General features: G+C 45.2%; 1 protein-coding gene across 1 annotated transcript; it reads left to right on the top strand.

Moving 5' to 3' along the window:
- The first annotated feature begins 752 nt into the window (after positions 1 to 752).
- Positions 753 to 1,958, top strand: LOC136440457 (tripartite motif-containing protein 3-like). The gene has a single exon (XM_066436507.1). The coding sequence runs from the start codon at positions 753 to 755 to the stop codon at positions 1,956 to 1,958; it is 1,206 nt and encodes a 401-aa protein (XP_066292604.1).
- Positions 1,959 to 19,970: the final 18,012 nt, after the last annotated feature.

Raw genomic sequence — 19,970 nt, 5'->3', positions numbered from 1 at the left:
ACTCTCTAACATTCACAGCAGAGGGCTTGGAAAGGTCAATACTGGAATACTGTCTGCACCAACAAATTTGAGGTAGCAATTTCAGGACGAATTGTGGCATAGTCGCCGTTCAGCAGACCCAAGGTACTGCCTCGTCATTAGTCTCACTCACGGTTACAGTTTAAACATTGGACGACTGAATCCGCGAGCTTATAGAATGACCACAAGATGGCGGCTACACCGACCAGTCTGAGTGTCCTGCAGCATCTGCCTGGAGCTGTTCACTAAGCCAAAGGCGCTGCCCTGTCAGCACATCTTCTGTCAGGACTGTCTACAGCACCTTGTACATGTCCATATGTGACAGCGTACATCGTGCACATGTGTACCCAGTAATCAAGGGCCCCACTGCCAGGTACCGGGCGTTCACCTTAATCCGAGGGTTGAACCAGCCTGAGGCCACATGTGATGCCCTGTTAAGCGTGAAATAATGGGACCTGCGGCATCTAAAGACGCTCACCCGGCCAAACGGGTGTCGATGTGACTGTAGACTCACATTCACAATCTAAACATAGGAGGGCTGACATCGCAGGCTTAGAAAGGACAGCAAAATACCGTCTCCGCCAAGACGTTAGAGAGAGCGATGTAAAGAACTGTCTTTCGGCAGCTGCCATTGAACAGACCCAAGGAGCTGCCCTGTCATATACTAACTCGCGTTTATAATTTAAACATTGGACGGCTGAATCCACCAGCTTAGAATTAGAAAGGACGACAAAATGGCGGCTGCACCGACAAGCCTTGGCGAGAAAATGCGGGAGGACCTGTCCTGCAGCATCTGCCTGGAGCTGTTCACCAGGCCCAAGGCGCTGCCCTGTCAGCACACCTTCTGTCAGGACTGTCTACAGCACCTTGTACATGTACATGTAGGAGAAGGGGTGTTTTTACAGTGCCCATACTGCCGACTGCTGGCCAGGCTGCCGCCCGAGGGGGTCTCAGGTTTTCCTGACAACCGCATGGCCTCGAGTCTGTGTGAGAAACTCCTGCAACTGTTGGGAGAAAGTCAGCCTCGTCTTTCCGGACCAGTCCTATCAGCATCGACAACGCGGAGAATATTATTCGGCGGAGAGGGGTCCGAGACAGGACTGTTCAAAGGTCCAGTCAGTGTCACAGTGTCAGGTGAAGGGGAGATCTTTCTAGCGGACCACCTGAACCAGAGAATCCAAGTCTTCAACCTGCGGGGAACATTTGTGCGCCAGTTCCCGACAGTCGCGTCCGATGACACAGAGAAGATGGACCCATTTGATTTGGCCCTGGACGGGGAGGGGAACCTGTGGGTGGTGGGGAAACGGTGGGCGGTGGAGAAGCCGGACTCCCCTGGGCTTGCTGTGCACTACACGAAACAGGGCATGGTGCTGGAGAAGTTCGAGCTACAGGACACAGCATGGTTCAGAGGAGTTGCCGTGGACACCAGGAGGAACCACATCCTCATCACACAAACCACCGGAGACTTGGACAACACGGACAAGCTACATGGTGAAGTGCAGGTGTTTCGCCCAGATGGAACACTTGTGAGAACTGTTGGCACACACAACTCGTGGTGGAGTTTCCTATCCAGGCAGCAGAGGTTGAGGTATCCGTTGTACCTCACCGTAGATGGCGACGGGAACATTCTTGTGCCAGACTGTGTCAGTCACTGTGTATTTGTGTACGACGAGGACGGACAGTTCCTGTTCCAGTTTGGAGGCGAGGGAAGTGGCGAAGGCCAGCTCAGCGATCCCCACGGCATCTGCACGGACGGCTCGGGTAACATCGTCGTGGCCGACACGGGGAACAGCCGCGTGGAGCTGTTTGACAAGACAGGCAGATTCATCCGACACGTCGCTACGGATGTGAAGCGGCCACGGGATGTTGCCATGGCAACGCAAGGACAGCTGGCGGTTACTGATATGAACGGCGTTGTAACCATATTCTGCAACTTCTAGACCTGGTTGGGCCAGTCGCTGATAGAACTGTACAATGGCCATCAAATTGGAAATATACATATATTTTTCAATGGTGTATAACTAGCAATCAATGTGTATTGACAGGCTTCTAGTTTGTTAAAATGTGCATGGTTTGTCATCTGCCTTACCGCTCGTTCTCATTTAAATGTACACATTTTGTAATTTCCTTTACCGTTTGAAGGTCCCAAATTGCCGTTTTTATAAGCTAGAAAAGATTTAAGTCGTCATAAAAACGACAGTTTGGCACCTTATATGTGGCATATCCTAACGTCAGGAACAACGTACTTCAAACGGTAACGGAAGTTACAAAATGTGTTCATTTGAATGAGAACGAGCGTTACATAGGAGAGGGGTGAAATATACCGCGTTTGCTCGCAAATTTTGCTTTCCCCACTGGACCCGCGGCACGTTGGCGGCCTTCCTGCGTCCCAAATTGGATTGATGTTACCCTTGATTTTATGATGGGAATAACATGCAAAACGGGCAAGCATGACAAAAAAGACAATAAAGCAAACGTAAAAATATGGGTTTTATTATCGATGAAATTCGTTGACCGAGTTGTCAAATCTCTAGTGAGATAGTTAGGGTTCTCCAATGTAGCCTGTGTGCCATCCGATTCCTTTTTTTCAGAATATAGGAGCCCGGGTAGTCATCGGATGGCACCCGGGCAATCTCCAATGAGTCGCTGAATTTTGAGTTTTCAATTGGATCAGTTAAAAGAGCGCTCGCTTTCATAGATCATCCGGCCATAACATGTGTACCTATAACGACGAGCAATTAAGTTCATTCATTCGCAAGTCGTGACCGAGAGTCGTGACTCCTCCACTGCCGATGTATGGCAGACGGGATTTGGCAGAACTACTAATCAAATGATTGCGCCGGGCCAGCTGCGGGCATGAAATTCATGACTCCCGTTTCAAAAATATCCCCTGAACAGGCAAAAACATGGTAGCTTAGAGCCGAGTTTCAGATGAATATTTCCATTCGTCGGCGATAGTGTACGTCAGTGTTCAGGCCCCTCTACTTTCAATGCTGCTGGGCACAATCCTTTTTCAAAAAAGTTTTTTGAAGAAGCAAATTGTCTGAAAAGTTTCACAAGATGCAGTCATTTTTACGTAAGTTTATCAAGACGTTCAGTGTAATATAACCAGCTGCTACCGCGCCGAGTGCCTGCGAAGCTGGTGTGTTACGCCGAATGGCGGTTATACCGGCTATGCAGATACAGATACAAAAGAAGGCAGGTGGTCACTAGTGTGTTTCTACTGTAATAAGGCGGACGGGGATTCAGTCAAGGTGCTCAATTAAACTTAATTTTTCTATAGGTCTCCCTTGGCCTACTCATTAATAGCTCAGGTCGTCGGCAAGCTTTGTAGATTTTTCAAAGATAGAGAAGCTGTTCTGACAAAAAAAAACTTTGTCTTGAAAGTTTCACTGTATTACTTTTACTATTGGGTGGGCCGACTTCTCTCTCTTTGCAGCCGGGGGCTGAATTGCGAGGAGCGCACATTTGGCTGGCTAGATCGCAAGGGTCTGAAGCGACTGCCATTCGGCGCGCAGGTGACAGAGAGAAAGAGACAGAGACAGAAAAACAGAGAGAGAGAGGGACAGAGACACGTGTTTAACACGTTGGGTTTTCCAATCAAAAGATTATTTCTTATAAATCCCCCCAGGTTCATTAATTGCATTAGCTGCAGGCGTACCATTCAAAAGATGAAAAACTGTTGTGACAACGCTGCTTGTGTTTAAGGCACAGCCACCCCCATTAAATCAGGACACCTATTGCTCCACGTTACATCGCTCGCCCTTTCGCGATAGGGGTCCTGATTTAATGAGGGTGGGCACAGCGTGCTTCCCTCATTCTGAGACAGGTAGTCGCACGTATACAGGTCTTCTGCGCTTATCATTATCTCCATGAAAAAATACTTTTTCATGGGGATATTGTTTTGGATGGAGTTTGCGTGTGTGTTATCCTGTGTGTTTGTTTGTGTCACCGGACGCTTAAAATCAGCATAACTGAAGAACGTGTGGATGGATTGTAATGATATTTGGTATGTGGGTAGGTGCTGGGAGGAGAAAGGTCAAGGTCAATTTTGGGACCCCTAGTATGTGTCACTGGAACTGCAATGGCGTATTTGTAAAAAATTTCCAAGGAGAATAACTGAAGAAAGGAACGACAGATTTTCATGTTATTTGGCACGCATGTGGGTTGGACAGAGATGTACAAACTGAAGTGCTAATTATGCAAATTTGGACTGAATTTGCATTAAGTAATGAGGAATATCTACTTCTCTATTGTGGGTATGGGCTTTGAGGTCGCACCTGTTGAATCTATTGGTCTCTTATCTAGGACAAGTATTCCCTATGTCACAACAGCTGGCGGTTCTTCTGCCCAAAACCAAGTAGATGTGGGGCGGTACATGTAGCTCTACTAATGGTATAATTGTTATTCATGTTTCTTTTGGCGTGTTTCACATCAGATTAAAGATGAGAGACAGTGCTGAGGAAACTGTATGTCTGGAGGGTTTTATAGAGTGGTTTTATTATTCTGTATCCAGATTATAAAGTCAGGTGGAAATGTGCATACAAATGTGCGTGACACAAAGGAAACTCTAATCGCTTTAGCCGTTGCCTTGTGCTTAGCCTTCTCATAAAAGAAAGAAAGGCTGTCACGACAAAACTGTTTGTCTGTTTTGACAACATGCTTCTATAATTCTATATATATTTGGGGGGGGACGCGAGTTCTTACACGGGCCAAGGTTCTCTAATGCCGGCTTAGGGACTTTCGCCGCCGAGGGAGTTATGTCGCCGAAGGACGACCGCCTTACCATCCATAAAGGACTTGTAGATCTGAGCTCGTAAGTTGCTTTCGGTGTGCTTCGAATCAGCCTAAAGAAGACAGAATGTGGTCATAAACCTGTCGGGAAGATTTTACCATATGCTTTTATCATAATGTTTTCTTAGCCGGGTTAAAAAAAAGGCAAGTGGCAATGTGCGTCTTCAAACTTCTTTGCAAATCACTTAAGTAAAGCCGCTGGAAAATATAGCGTTAAATTTTAACGGTGGAAACAAGCATCACTGTTTCAAATATTAGACATCAAATATTAGCGATGATGAAATTTTAGAGGTATACCAGCGACCGTTAAATCAGCTAGAATTAAGTTACAGTTAACAAATCAAGAATTACAATTACAATTATTGACCATGACAGGGCATTATCCCTGGTGTTCAGCCAAAAGATTACTCCTCACCGGTCTCCATGGGGACCTAGTTGCTTTAGCCATGGCATTGGCTTATTTCAAGTCTTATCATGAAGGAAATATTTTCGTGACAAAACTGTTTGCCTGTAAAGTTTCAAAGCGTACGTCGATAGCCTTGCAGCTGGATTAAGGAGACAGGCACCCTTGTCAAAGATTGAAGGGCGTTCAACCTAAGATGTTTCGTAACTAGGTCGTTTCATTTAAGTATCGCTTGAATTGCCCATTAATTACCGTAGGCTGTTCAGTTAAAAAAAAGGGATTCTACTAATCTGTAGGCGAATCAGCGGTGTAGGTTCCAACACATCCATGTTAACTGTACCGAAGACGGGAGGACGGTCAACTCAAGTTGTTTCGTAAGACTACTGTAAAGGCAGAAATGTTCGCGGTGGTTTTATTTTCGCGGTTTTCGCGGCGACGTTTCACCGCGAACTTAAAACCACCGCGAACATTTTTGTCCGATACTGTAGCAGTATGTGACTGTAGCGCTGCCGTGAACTTAAAACCACCGCGAATACTCCATTTTCGCCTTAGCGGGAGACAAAAACCACGCGAACTTACATGCATTTACAGTATTATTCACCCCTGAGTGGGTCTTAAAGGTCTCACAACAGGCCGTAAATATCATATAGCCGGCTCCTAATCGGCGCCTAATCGGCAAGCTAAATTATCAGCCGGATAGAAAAATAACAGGCCACACAGGCAATATTCTACCAGACTCAGAATGTTGCTGGAAAGATTGGCTAGAAATTGGTCACTTAGACTGAATGATGCCATGCAAACCGGTGCAATAGCCTAGTGGGTAGTGGGTAGTGACTTCGAACCCTGACCGAGTCATACCAAAGACTTTAAAAATGGTACATACTACTTCCTCTGCTTAGCTCTCAGCCTTTGGAGTTGGGGAGTTAAAAAAAACAGTGGACTAGCTCCCTGCTTTAGAGACTTGTACAATGTTGTGTGGCCCAAGTGCTGCAATATGGAGATGGACACCGTCATAGGCTCCACCAAGTGGCACGGTAGGACTTTAACTATGCCTAGGTTGGCATATAAACTCCTATGGCCTGCTAGCTCCTCTAGGGTATTGTTAAGTCTATTCGGCCAATTTCTGCTATTCTAGTGACGTATATATGAATGAATGAATGAATGAATGAATGAATGAATGAATGGGTGATGGGTGCATCAGAAATCCCAGAAGCACGCACGGTAACACACGTGGGAATACAACATTCGTCCAACACAACTTCAGCGGCAGCCATAGAGAGTGCCTGTAGAAAGGGGAAAGGGCGTATCAGTGCCATCTTGTCTACCGGTCTAGAAGGACACACCCCCAACCCACTGGTCACAAAAATACTTTACCACACAATCGTCATACCCAGTATGTTGCACGGTTGCGAATTATGGTACCCTACTCAGACAGACCTGATGAAGTTGGAGAGAGTTCACAGAGGAGGGGTGAAGCGTATGCAGAATATGCACCCACAGACAGGAACTAGAGAGAGCCTTGGTGCCCTGGGGATGCATACTCTGAAAGCCATCATGGACAAACACAAGCTGTGTTTCTTCGGTAGGCTTGCCAATCTCCCCTGTACTGCACTAGCCAAGAAAGTCTTCCTCTTCAGATTGTATTCGCACATACTGGCAAGGCCACGCTGCAAAACAAGAGGGTTCATTAGCGACAGCTTCAGAGCAGCCGAAGATTACGGCCTAACAGAGTACCTTGAAAGATACTGGCAAACGGTAGAGTTTCCGACAAAAATGGAGTGGAAGCAAATAGTGAAGAGGGCAGTGAGTGCCAAGGAAGAGAGTGAATGGGTCTCAGCACACAGTCACCAACCTAGATCCTTCAGAGTACACAGTACGAGCTCAGAACCCCACAAGCTGTGGTCACTTGCAAGGAAACACCCAAAGCACCAAAAGACTCTACAGAAACTAGTACATTTGAGTACAGCCCCGGTGAAACACAGCCCTAAGCAATTGGGGTTGGGTGGCTCTGCCACAGGGGTAAGGTGGGGGTAGTACTGTAGCTCTGTGTTGTAGCCTAGTTGTAGTTGGCCGTTTCCAGCGTAAATCAACTGTGCCACAATCACCCTGCCACAACCACTGGCCAGCTCTCACAAACGAGCAGAGGAGCAGCTCCTGCAGCAGCCTCCCCATGCCAGTCAGACCCCCCTTACTCAAGACTCCTGCATGGCCTCCACGTGGCCAACCTGGTAACTTGGGACTCACCACCCAAGGCTAACTATGCAGGGGATCTCGGAGCAACGAGCGGCCCCAGAGGTACGGTAGGCATGACCCACCGACGTGTGGACACGCTCTGCCACCGACCAACGCTCATCCCAGCTATGGGTTTAATAGTAGAGGATGATCACTACCTCTGGCGATGAAGAGTGCAACTCTGACCAACGGCAAGAGGGCGCCTGTTAGATGTCACAGAAGCGGCCAGTGATCAAGAGCAGGGAGTCCTGGGACCTGTGCAACTTATCATCTCTGGTCGAAGACAGGGATGACAAAGGCGAAGGGCGGAGGTAGGATGACAGCTTGCTGACCACCCTACAACGGCCACTGGACTATGAGAAGGACGACTCATATGACAAACCATACTGCAGGAGCGGCGACCGCAGTTATTACTAGCAATGGAAAAACCACGATGGCGAACAGAAGTAACACTAGGGTTAGAGTCCCTACTATAGCTCCCACCACAGACCGAGACCCAAAGGGTCCCCATGACGACTTGTCCCCAAACCCGCAAGGAAGGAACAAGCCTGATGGAGGTACTTGTTTTGGGAGAAGACTTGTCAGCTGCAAAAGCATCACTACAATATCAACACTAAACGTCAGAACCATAAGAGAAGCAAGATGTAGAGAGGAGTTGGCAGCCAACCTGAGCCTGTATGAAATTGACGTTCTGGGAATCCAGGAGCATCGCATAGTGCATGAGGAACCAGTCAGGCATGAAGTCATCAATGGCAACAAGCTCATAACAACATCCGCATCTAGGAACCAGGCTGGAGCTGCTGTTGGAGGGGTTGGAATACTGCTCAGCTCTAAGGCAAGCGGCTCACTGGCCAAGGTCACACCAAACACAGAGAGGATACTGACAGTGAGCTTCCAAGGGAACCCGGCAACAAGCATCATTGTCACCTACTGTCCAACCAACACGGCAGATGAAGACACAGTAGAAGCACATTACAACGACCTGGCGAGAGCCATTGAAGCCATCCCAGCTCACAACCTACTGATGGTAGTGGGTGACTTCAACGCAAGAATTGGAGAGGAGGATGCAAAATTCACATTTCATAAGGAAACAAATAGGAACGGCAGACAGCTGTTGGACCTGGCAAACGAAAAGGACCTGGCCATTTCTAGCACCAACTTCCGCAAGAAGGCAGGAAAGCTCTGGACCTTCATCAGCCCAGGAGGTACCAAGTACCAGCTGGATTACGTGCTCATACGCAGAAAGTGGCGCAATAGCATGCTGAACGTGGAGGCATACAGTTCTTTCGCAAGTGTTGGCTCAGACCACAGAATCGTGTCTGCCAGGGTAAGACTAAGTCTGCGAAAGAAGAAAACAGAGCCAACGAAGGGACAATATGACTGGAATCTGTTCAAGAACAGCAGAGTCTTACAAGAACAGTACACGATCGAGGTACACAACAGGTTTCAACCGCTACAAGAACTGGAGGAATCTGCTACAGACAGGCACGAGAGGTTCACCAAAGCCACACAGGAGGCTGCAGAGAAGGTGGTCCCACTAAAGAAGAGGGGAAGAAAGACAAGGCATTCAGAGGACCCAAGGGTGGCAAAGGCTAGACACGAACTGAATAACACGTACGGCCGATACAAGGAGAACACAACCGAAGTGAACAGACAAGAGTACAGCCAGGCCAGAAAGAAGTTGAAAGCAGCCTATATTACTGTGGAAGAGGAAGAACTCAGCAGCAAGATCAGAGAAGTAGAGAAGGCCCATCTGAATTGCAAGCATGGACAGAGCTGGAAACTCATCAATGACATCACTGATAGAAAGACAACTAGGAAGGGACAGCTGGAAGGAAGTACACAGGAAGAAAGGATTGAGAACTGGTACAGCCACTTCAAAAATCTCCTTGGAGACCCCCCTAGCATCACCGAAGAAGACGAGGAAATTCCTACTGTGTTCGAGGAGCTTGACATCAAGGAGGGCCCATTCGAACAAGAGGAATATGAAGAGGCTAAGAAAGCACTCGTTGAAGGAAAGGCTAGCAGGGAAGACGGAATACCTCCAGAAGTCCTGAAGAGATGTGAAGGGTTGGACAAGATCATCCTGGACTTCTGTAACAGAGTACTGATGAAGGGGGAAAAGCCGGAGCAGTGGTCCCTACTAAACATCGTGCCCATACCCAAATCCGGAGACCTTAGACTGGGTAGTAACTACAGGGGTATCAGCCTGAGCTCAGTTGTAGCTAAAATGTTCAACAGGATGATACTTAACCGAATAAGGCCAGCCGTGGACGAACTACTGAGATGCAACCAAAATGGGTTCCGAGAAGGAAGATCAACAGTTGCGCACATACTTGCTCTACGCAGACTGATAGAGGGGATAAAAGGTCACAACCTACCTGCCATCATCACCTACATAGATTTCCGGAAGGCTTTTGACACTATTCACAGGAACAAGATGCTCAGGATCCTGAAAGCCTACGGTATCCCAGAGCGGATAGTCAGTGCCATCGGCAGCCTGTACGAAGGAACAAAAGCAAAGGTGACAACTCCAGACGGGGACACCAGGCCTTTTGACATCCAAGCTGGAGTGCTGCAAGGAGACACCCTAGCACCATACTTGTTTGTAATAGTGTTGGACTACACACTCAGGGCGGCCATAGAAGGGAGGGAAGAGGAGTTAGGCTTCCAACTGGTGAGGAGAAAGAGTAGGAGAATTGGGCCAAAAACAGTGACGGACTTGGACTTTGCGGATGACATCGCACTCATTTCCGAGCAAGTCAAGCAAGCCCAGGAACTACTTGGAAATGTAGAATCCTCAGTTGCAAGGGTAGGCCTTCAGATGAATGCAGGGAAAACCAAGTTCATGGCCTACAATCAACCAGTACCAGTATGTTTGAGGACCCAAGAAGGAACCGCACTTGAGAAAGTGGAGGACTTCAGGTACCTGGGGTCCCATATGGAAAGTACCTCTAAGGACATCAACTCTCGTAAGGCAGCAGCGTGGAGAGCCTGCAACAAGCTGGAGAAGATCTGGAAGTCGAACCTACCGAGGAAACTCAAGATACGGCTCTTCCTTTCAACAGTGGAGTCAGTGCTCTTGTACGGCTGCGAAGCTTGGACGGTCACCCCTAAACTAGAGAAACAGCTGGACGGCTGTTATACGAGGATGCTAAGAAGAGTGCACAACATAACATGGGAACAGCACCGGACAAACAAGGAACTCCATGCTGGTCTCCCAAAAGTGTCAGACAAGATACGGGCCAGACGTTTAAGGTTTGCCGGACACTGCCTTAGAAACAACAGGGAAATAGTCTCGGACTTAGTGTTATGGACCCCAGCACATGGGAAAAGAAGACAGGGAAGACCACCCTTAACATACATAGATGTCCTTAAAAGAGACACTGGCATACAAACTGATGGCATGGGGAAGGCTATGCAGGACAGGAGCTTCTGGGCGGCTACAGTGGTTCGGGTGACGGATGAAGGAGACTGGCACCCGACATAAGTCAAGTAAGTCAAGTCAAGTCAAGCAATGCCCTACATGTGACGCAACAACAACAGATATAGTCGGGCACTTGGTCTCTAGCTGTGTCACCTTTAACAACCTCAGAGACAGTTTAGCAGATGCAGCAACAGACAAGCTGGGCATCAGGGTGATGGCGTCCGTTCACCAACAGCCAGACGAAAGGTTTACGGAAATAATGCTGGGAGCAGATATTGTAGAAGATGAGATTGACCCTGACATTTGGGAGGACTACATGATAACTGTAGCTGGACTGCTGTATCCCCTAGCAACTTTAGCACTAAAGCATGTGGACTTTAGGAGATAAGGAAAGACCAACAAGCCGAGATTAAGGACAGTTTGCTCCGTTCCGACTCTACTTCTAAAGTAACCAGTGTAGCAGCAGGGGTGTTCCAACATACACGATGAAAGGGACATTGATGACTCATGGACACGTTTATGTCTCAGTACAATGTATACAGGACTCTGATGATCCCTGTAAGAATATAAGGATTCAGTGCTAATGCGCACAACCGAAAATTTTCAATGACGAGTGATTCACTGCAATAACCAGTACCGAACTGACCGATATCGTTTGTAACGATTAATGCTATCAAATATTCTATTGATTTTGTGTATATATGCAGAAAGTTATTATTTTATATTGTAACACCTTATAATGACTGTATATTCATGTATTTTATTAATGTGGCTCTCCTAACATGGAGGAATAAAGAAAGGAAAGGAAAGGAATGAATGAATGAATGAATGAATGAATGAATGAATGAATGAATGAATGAATGAATGGACTTTAATGCTCAACAATCGCACGTGGTACAATGTATGGTATCAAATCAACAATACTAAAGGCTAAACTATCATACAATTCTATATAGAGTCTGATATAGGGACTCACCTTCCAGTGTGTCGCTCACCCAACATGCACGCTACTGGAAAGGGTTGCAGCATTAATGCTTAGGTCACATTTCCAATCCGGGGCCCCGTCGGGCAGCTTGCGGGAATGAAAAATATGATATAAAAGACTAAAGACAAAAAACGTTAAAAATTTCTCCTAACTACAAATTGTGTATTTTCTTGATATGCATTTTTTTATTTTTCGTTTTCGCCGACGCCCCGGCCGGGCCCCGGCTTGGGAATGTGACCTAAGCATTAGGACGGCTGTTCAGCCGGGTCAACTGTTTCATGATCGTTGTGTCGAAAAGAGCGAGGGAAATTTTTCCCGTACAATGACACCTGTAATGCTTGGGTCACATTTCCAATCCGGGGCCCGGCCGGGCAGTCTTTGGGAACAAAAAGTATGATATAGAAGACAAATAAAAACACAAAACGTACCACAAATTATCTAAGAGCATAGCTTATGCATATATATTGATATGCACTTTATTTTTTGTTTCCGAAAATAGCCCGGCCGGGCCCCGGTCGGGAAATGTGACCCTAGCATGAATACTGCACGTACCGTCTGTCTTCTCCGTCACGACCAGGGTAAGAATAGCCCCCCAGCGAGTTAAACTTTCACTAACCGCAGGTAACTTTCACTTGTTTCACATGTTTTTCTCGTTGGCCTCTCGGTGTGCCGTAATTGCTCAGGCTATTGACAAACACATGAAAGAAACACCGTCGTATCAAAACATGTTATCTGTAAAGTTTCCCCGCATGGCGCCCACTGCAGGTAACTTTCACTTGATGTTCCAACAAAACATGTTTTTCTCTTTTCCCCCTCGGGGTGCCGTAATTGCTCAGGCTATTGACAGACTCATGAAATAAAAACTGTCGTATCAAAACATGTTATCTGGAAGTTTTCCCCGCATGGCGCCCTCGGCGAGTAGGCGGATAAAGCAACCAATGTGTCTTTGAACTGTCCTAAAAATAAAAAGGCAGTAACCTCACGATTACACATTGTATCTTGACGGTGAAGCACAGCGCCTTCTTCAATTGTAAAAGTCGTTTTTTTTTCAATTGATGTTCTTCAAAAGAAAACTAGGAAACGCCATTCACTATCTAAATGAGCTCTTGCCTGATTATGTTCTTGTTGAATACGTTTGATTTGATAAGTGTAGCGTTTTTTTGTGTATATGTATTGTGTGTTCTGGCAGTTTATGTTCTCTATTAGTAAATATTAGTTAATATAACTAGGGTGCTTCTTCAGACAGAAGCTTAATTCTGTCCGTTCGAAACTTCAATGAACGTCAAATGAAAGCGCCTGGACAAATTTGGCTCACAGCACAAAAATTAAAAAGGCAAATGGGATCAATCGTTTCTCAGTTGTCACTGTATTAATTAAGTGTAGTGTATCATTGGAAAACTTAGTTGACATGATACCAAATTTGTTTAGATCCTACATTCAAAGGTCCAACACCACGGCTGACAATGGAAGGGCTTCACAAAACCAAAAGTACCGAATTTGCCCCGCCAACACAGTGTCTGATTGCTCTCCAAGCAGAGGAGTGGGTACGGCTGCAGTGAGAGGGGGCTTTAGTGTCAGGCTTGTCCATTGTCTGACCTCATCGTCCCATCTTTGCCGTCGTCTACCTCTATTTCTTCCCCTCTGGCCGGTTCCTTGCATGATAGTTTTGGTGTTGGTTAGTCCCTATGACCATGACTCGTGGCCGCACCACTTCAGTTTTCTTTTCTGTGTATTTAGCTAAGGTAAGTTAAGTTAAGTTACAGATGAAACGGACAGGTGGCAATGTACATGTTTCAATTGGGCTGGATTTCAACTTTAGAATGCCAGAGGACCTCTATATTTCTGCTTGTTTCTTGGGAGGGGGCATCACTACTGTAGCCGATGGGAAATTATAAGTCACGTTTAAGAAAACTACTACTACTACTTCTACTTCTACTAAGAAAACAGCTTGTTTGCTGCCATGATCATGTAGCCCCGTCGGGTAGTAGTCGGCCAACCCAATAACGCCCCCCTCAGTGCTGTACAATAGCGTCCTGTCAAGTAATAACTGACAGCCCAGCTGCTAAGCTGAGGACTGGGGCTATGCATAGAAAAAAAATCCTGTAGGCAGGTGCCAAGATACGACTTAATCTTGAGACGTGGGAGTATTTCTTGAGAGGCTTAAGATTATTGTCACTATTGTCACACCTTAATCACTATCGTCGCCGGTAAGATCTCCCTGGCGGCGTGCCGAGAATCTTTCCAAGAATCAGAGCAGGAAAATGGATATTTCTGGCACATTCATTGTTTGCAAGGATCAGGGACGTTCAATATAACGCCCTTGCAGGGATTGAATTAACGCCATGGGTTCTCCATCATATGGCAAAGACACGTGTGACAGGTTTGAGTTACGGAGGAGGAAATGAGCCGGTTCTAACAAGATGCTACTCACTTGTGTTTTTTGCTGACGTGATAATTACTGTATCCTGTGTGCCGTGTGGGCGATGCAAGTTTACACTACGTCTTTCGGGAAGGTTCAGATCGTGGGTTCTCGCAGCTGAGAAAATTGCAACTGTTGTTCGGAAATGAATTACATCAAGGATGTTGAAAATTGGATTGTCGAAAAGAGCTAGGGGAATTTCGCCAGTAGTCTGAACCTGTACGTATCGTCGGTCAGTGGACGATTTCCGGGCTGGTTCGAGATCATTTTAATGTCACTTAGTCTGATGAACAGTTCACAGCGTGAGGCTCCCACCCGCCTGTCTAAACCCGCAATTTTCAGCTCGTCTTCCGTAGTTATGGCTGATTTATTATCACTAATTCGGTGCGTGCGTCAGTCTAGAGTGCCAGAGGGTGTTTTTTGCAGACATCTAATTGGAAACATACTTCACTTTGATGAAAGAAATATTCGTATAATGGACGAGGTTGACTTCAATGACCTATCTACTGTAAATGCAGAAATGTTCGCGGTGGTTTTATGTTCGCGGTTTTCGCTGTAAGCTCTTCGCCGCGAACTTAAAACTACCGCGAATGTGTTGCCCTCCTACCCCCTTGTCTGCTATTGTCTCAAGCGCGAAATTAAAACCACGCGAACTTAGATGTATTCACAGTATGTGGAGTTTGCTCTGCCGCCTGACTGAGCTCATAGTGGGAGGGTTGATGTGGGTTTCGTGCGCCTTGTCTCATCCTCATCTTGACGTTAGAGTTGAACATAAGGAACTACCAGTGGACTACTTTTGTGGAGCAAGGGCCAGAAACGGAGACGCATCGCACTATACTTCACACGACAGTGTGAACAGAATTTTAACTAGACGGGGTAGTCCTTGGCTACTGATTAAGCATATCTCCTACGGGTTTAATGTTAATGTTATCGCGTACACTCTTCTGGACATATACGTGTTGCTGATACCGATTGGTAACCGTCTCCCCTGATATACCTGACCACGGTTTGTCCATTTTGTCACGGCAAAGCAAATTGAAGATGAATTTTACTTCATTATAGAACGTTCTAGATATCATGCGTTACGTAATAAGTTATTCACATTTCTCAAGTCAAGTGCAACAGATTTTAAGAGTCTCGATGCTACAGACAGTGTAGAATATATCGTTAGATGTAACGTTGGGTAACATAAATTCGCGGGGTACTTAAATTCGGGATTTTTCGAAAACGGGGTATTTAGGGGTATGTGCTAGATGCAACATCAGTAATACCGCTAGAAATGCAAACTTGACAGACTAACGTATTCAGAACACTGTCTGAAAAGCTTCGATAACCATGCATTAGAAGTTGGCTACGTCAAAAATTCTCCGTCCCTTATTGTCACAGTCTGAGGGCTTCGTGGGAGAACTATACTACATAGTTGTTCGCTGGTTTATAAGACAAATGACACATCCGCTTCCTGCTCAACACAATTATTTACAATACAACTTATTAGAATCTCTTTTGCTAACCTACAACTGGACTCTAAGTGTGATTAATCATCAAAACTCCTCTTTGTTGCTACAACCAATGGCTACGGCACTACGGTGAATTTTCCCGCCACCATATTCGTTTCCCATGCCAGAATCCTGCTATTCGGCAGACGACAAACGTTTGCGAGGAACACTTTTTTGTCAAAATGTTGTGTGTGATAGTGGACTGATGGCGATATTTTCCTCAAAGTTTGCTCTTAGCACAAGCAGAAACACATGGACATAGTAGTATTACCATTTCTACGGCATCCAGCTAACGCCCCGATGAATAATGTACAAATTTCCATGACGGTGGGGGTGAACTTTGAGTAGCGTTCTACCGACTCAACACACGGGTTGTTCCCGGAGGCCTGATGTGTGCGGTACGGCCGTTTTTTCGTGTATTTTTTTTACTTGGAAACGTCTATATCCATAGCACTCTCCTCAAGCCAAGGATGGAACGAATAGCTGCTGTATAAAATGTAATTAGCGGTAAGATATTCAAGACGAATCTTCTCTCCCGAATTAATGTTCACCCCTGTCCGACAGTACCGTCATTGTGCGTGCGGCGGACGGTAGTTTCAAGTTGAAATATTATGGTGTCAGCACGACTAGAGACAAAATCTACCATATATATGATTAGTGCAAAGATAGTACATGATACTGACAGAATAATAGAAAAAAAGGATGGTTTATTGTTCTGCTAGATTGATTTCAGTCAACCATTATCGGAAAAATCCCGAATTTATGTTACCCAACGTTAACAACTCCCACAATGTTGAAATAGGTAAATATAGATTGCCATTAGAAAAAATACCGAAACTACTGATTACCCCACTCGATTGTAACGTTATATCAAAGACTTTTGCTAGCCCTTATTGTATTAGTGATTAGGATGTTAAGTTTTAGTCTGTTCCTCTATTTTGTACTATGTTTATTAGTCGTTGCCATCCATTTTACCGTGTACAATTGTCGTACAATGAAGTTCTCTCTCTAGAGCGTTCACCCAGTACCTCTTGGTGATTTGGTTGCTTCAAAGATAAACTACATGTGTACAAAAATCATTAAAAACAAAACGCAATCGAAGGATCTCATTATAAATCTTTATTTCCGAATACGTAGACAAAATACATATCGAGAACTTCCAGATAAAGTATATACAATTTGATCTTTTCAAATCTATAAGCCGCAAGCATGGTTTTCCGTAATCATGGTGGTTCTTAGATAATCTTGTCGCACCAATGCCCTTAACGTAGAATGTGAGCGTGCGCAGTATTGGATCACAAAAAATCCATTGTCAAATAGCTGTGAACTGTGGAAAACATATTTTCATATCGTATGGCAGTCGCTGAAACAATTCCTATAGCAAGCACAATCATGATAAGTGCAGTTATGGTAGCATCCTCTAAAGATCACTAGATATGCAGAGATTACAATCCGGCAGAATCGGTGGTTCCGGCGGTAGAGTCGCGATCGGAGTCTATGGTGTACAGTAGCCGATTCTGCAGCCTGATCGGAGACAGTTAGGTTTAAGATATTGGCTTAAAAGACAGTCAGAACTTGTCTGCTTTAGATTAATGGATTGCCTTGAAACGCAAGATGTATATATGGGAGTCCGTCATTCCTAGTGATTCTGATCGCCAGACCTGTCGATTAATACTCCTATTGGGATATGTCGTATATTCAGCACCTTTCGGCACTATTCTTCAGAATGGTTAATAAAAGGTCTATCACTCTCATGACGTACCAAGCAGCCAACACCAAATTATCCCGGTTAATGAAAGAAAAATGATTGCAATGAAGTTTCAATCCTAATGCCCCAAAGAAATGACTTTCAAAGCTTCTCCAGAGCTAAAATGATAGGGTTAAAACTAGCTGTCATTGAAACCTGCAGAACTGATGTCTTTCTCATAACTTAGATAGTTTTGGTGTTCGCCTGATGTTGGATGTGTGCTTTCTCAACTCGTGACAGGTCTGACCGTATTCTGAGACATTATCAAATCTTCTTGTTGTAAATGAAACATTAAAGATAACGCCTGTTATTTCCTTCATGTCTTCAACAGTCAGTCATCCATGCGCGATGCAGATGTCGGATGTGTGCTTTCTCAACTCTTGACAGGTCTGATCGTATTCTGAGACAAATTGATATTGTCTTCTCCTTTTAATATACGAACCTTTAAAAATAACGTCTGCTAATTCCTTCAAGTCTTAGCCAGTCACAGAGTATCTTCCCCAGTCATCCATGCGCGATGCAGAAGCTCCACAGGCAGGCGGCAATGCCCGGGCATGTTTATTGTGTCGAGCGACTCGTCATGCCCGAGGCGACATGTAGTTTGAAATTCTATGTGCCGCAGAGCCAGGAAGCTGATACGTCATCCAGAAGAGCAAGATGATGATACTCAAGTGCAAATATGTCATTCAGGGGAAACGCAGTTTCTTCATAAACATTGTCATAAACTTATTCGACGAATACTAAAGGTCTTAGCACAGAAAGTTAGTTCTCAAATACTTGCAGTAGAAAGAGATTGTAAATGACAAAATACAACATACTAGTACTTCACTCCGATAATAAGTACTTAACACTCTTCCAATACCAGTATGGATATTGTACAATAATGATCAAGTTCATATTAACGTTACAGAAAACTGCAAAACGCAAGTATTGAATTGTCATAATCTTCACAGCAAAGCAATACCACGTGTGCACCTATTTCACAAAGGTCATCACGGGGTTTGACCATACAGGATAGTACAGACAAATGATTCCAGTGACCACGTCTGCAGACGAACGTTTGTATCGGTCCCTAAAAGCCCCCCTCTCGCTGGACCCGCGGCTCGCTGGCGGCGTTGCTGCGTCCTAAACTGGATTTGTGTTACCCTTGACTTAATAATGGGGATATCATTCAGAATGTACAAGTATGACCAAAAAGACAACAAACACACAAAGCTTAAAAAGATTACTTTTTTGTCGAGGACATTTGTTGAGGGCTTTGTCAATTCGACCGGCCGCAGCGACGCCGCCAGCGTGCCGCGGGTCCAGTAAGAGGGGTCCCTTAGATAATTCTGCCATTGAGCTCAGCATTGATAAATTATAACTCTGTCTACAGATAGCCACCGCCGTACTGTTACCATTTCTCTCGAGTCCTTTGTAAGGTCACTATGGTCAGGTTTCAATATCAAACACCAAACACATTCACGGCAAGCAACAGTTACTCAAGCAACTACATAATCAGAATAAGATTTTGAACTGACGAAAGATAGCGGATGCTGTCAGACACATCCGACTGGTCTAACATGTCTTCCAGCTGCTTGAGTAACTATTTTTGGCGTATCTTACTACCTGGATGTCTAACCTTCATCAATGTACCCAACACATTTCTCAAATGTTACCGAATCAAACTTCAAAGTTGTGTATTACAACATCTTATGATATCATATGTCTATTATAACAGGCGACAAAAATTCTATGTACATGAAGCAACGTTGCAACCATTAAGCCACGCAAAGAATTACTAAAACAGCACATAATTTCCATGGCAAATCACATAATACAATGTAAATTTTGTATACACTTAAACTTCCCCTTCGCTGGTAATATCCAACTCGCCTATCAAATCAACCAACAAACCAGCGAACCAAAGACAAGCTGGTAAAAGCACCAACTAAGTCCAACAACGGAACAAAAGAAAGGTATTGTAAACTTTCGATCGACCAACAAGAAGACAAACCGACCATTAACCAATGATTTGAAAACGTGTCAAAAATACGTCCTTACTTTCAAATTGTTTGCGATAAATTCATTATGATTATCAATCCATATAAACCAGCCTAACAGATGCGGCCAAATCAAACTACGAGGTACAGAGAAAAGGTATCCCGCACTTTACTCGTTTCAACACCCTCAGTTCCTACAGAAATACATGCATGCATAGCGCGCCCTGGTTCTGTTAGTTGTCATAAGCAGTCATCAGGCGAGAGTGTTTGATCCCCGCCCGTGACGTCTTTCGAGCTAATTGTGAAAATCAATGTGAGTCTAAGAGCCTGCCAACTGAGCCTTTCGGCGTCAATCGCGATCCACTCACGATCAACTCCGCTAGAAAACAAAACGCGTAATCAACCCTGGCTTCCAATCCTTCCAAAAGACTGCCTGCCTCCCGGAATAGTTACGCACTCATGTTGTC

Source organism: Branchiostoma lanceolatum, chromosome 8 (assembly GCF_035083965.1).
Source record: "Branchiostoma lanceolatum isolate klBraLanc5 chromosome 8, klBraLanc5.hap2, whole genome shotgun sequence".
Lineage (NCBI taxonomy): Eukaryota > Metazoa > Chordata > Leptocardii > Amphioxiformes > Branchiostomatidae > Branchiostoma > Branchiostoma lanceolatum.
The sequence above is the reverse complement of the archived record's forward strand: the minus strand, read 5'-3'. Positions and strand labels throughout refer to the sequence as shown.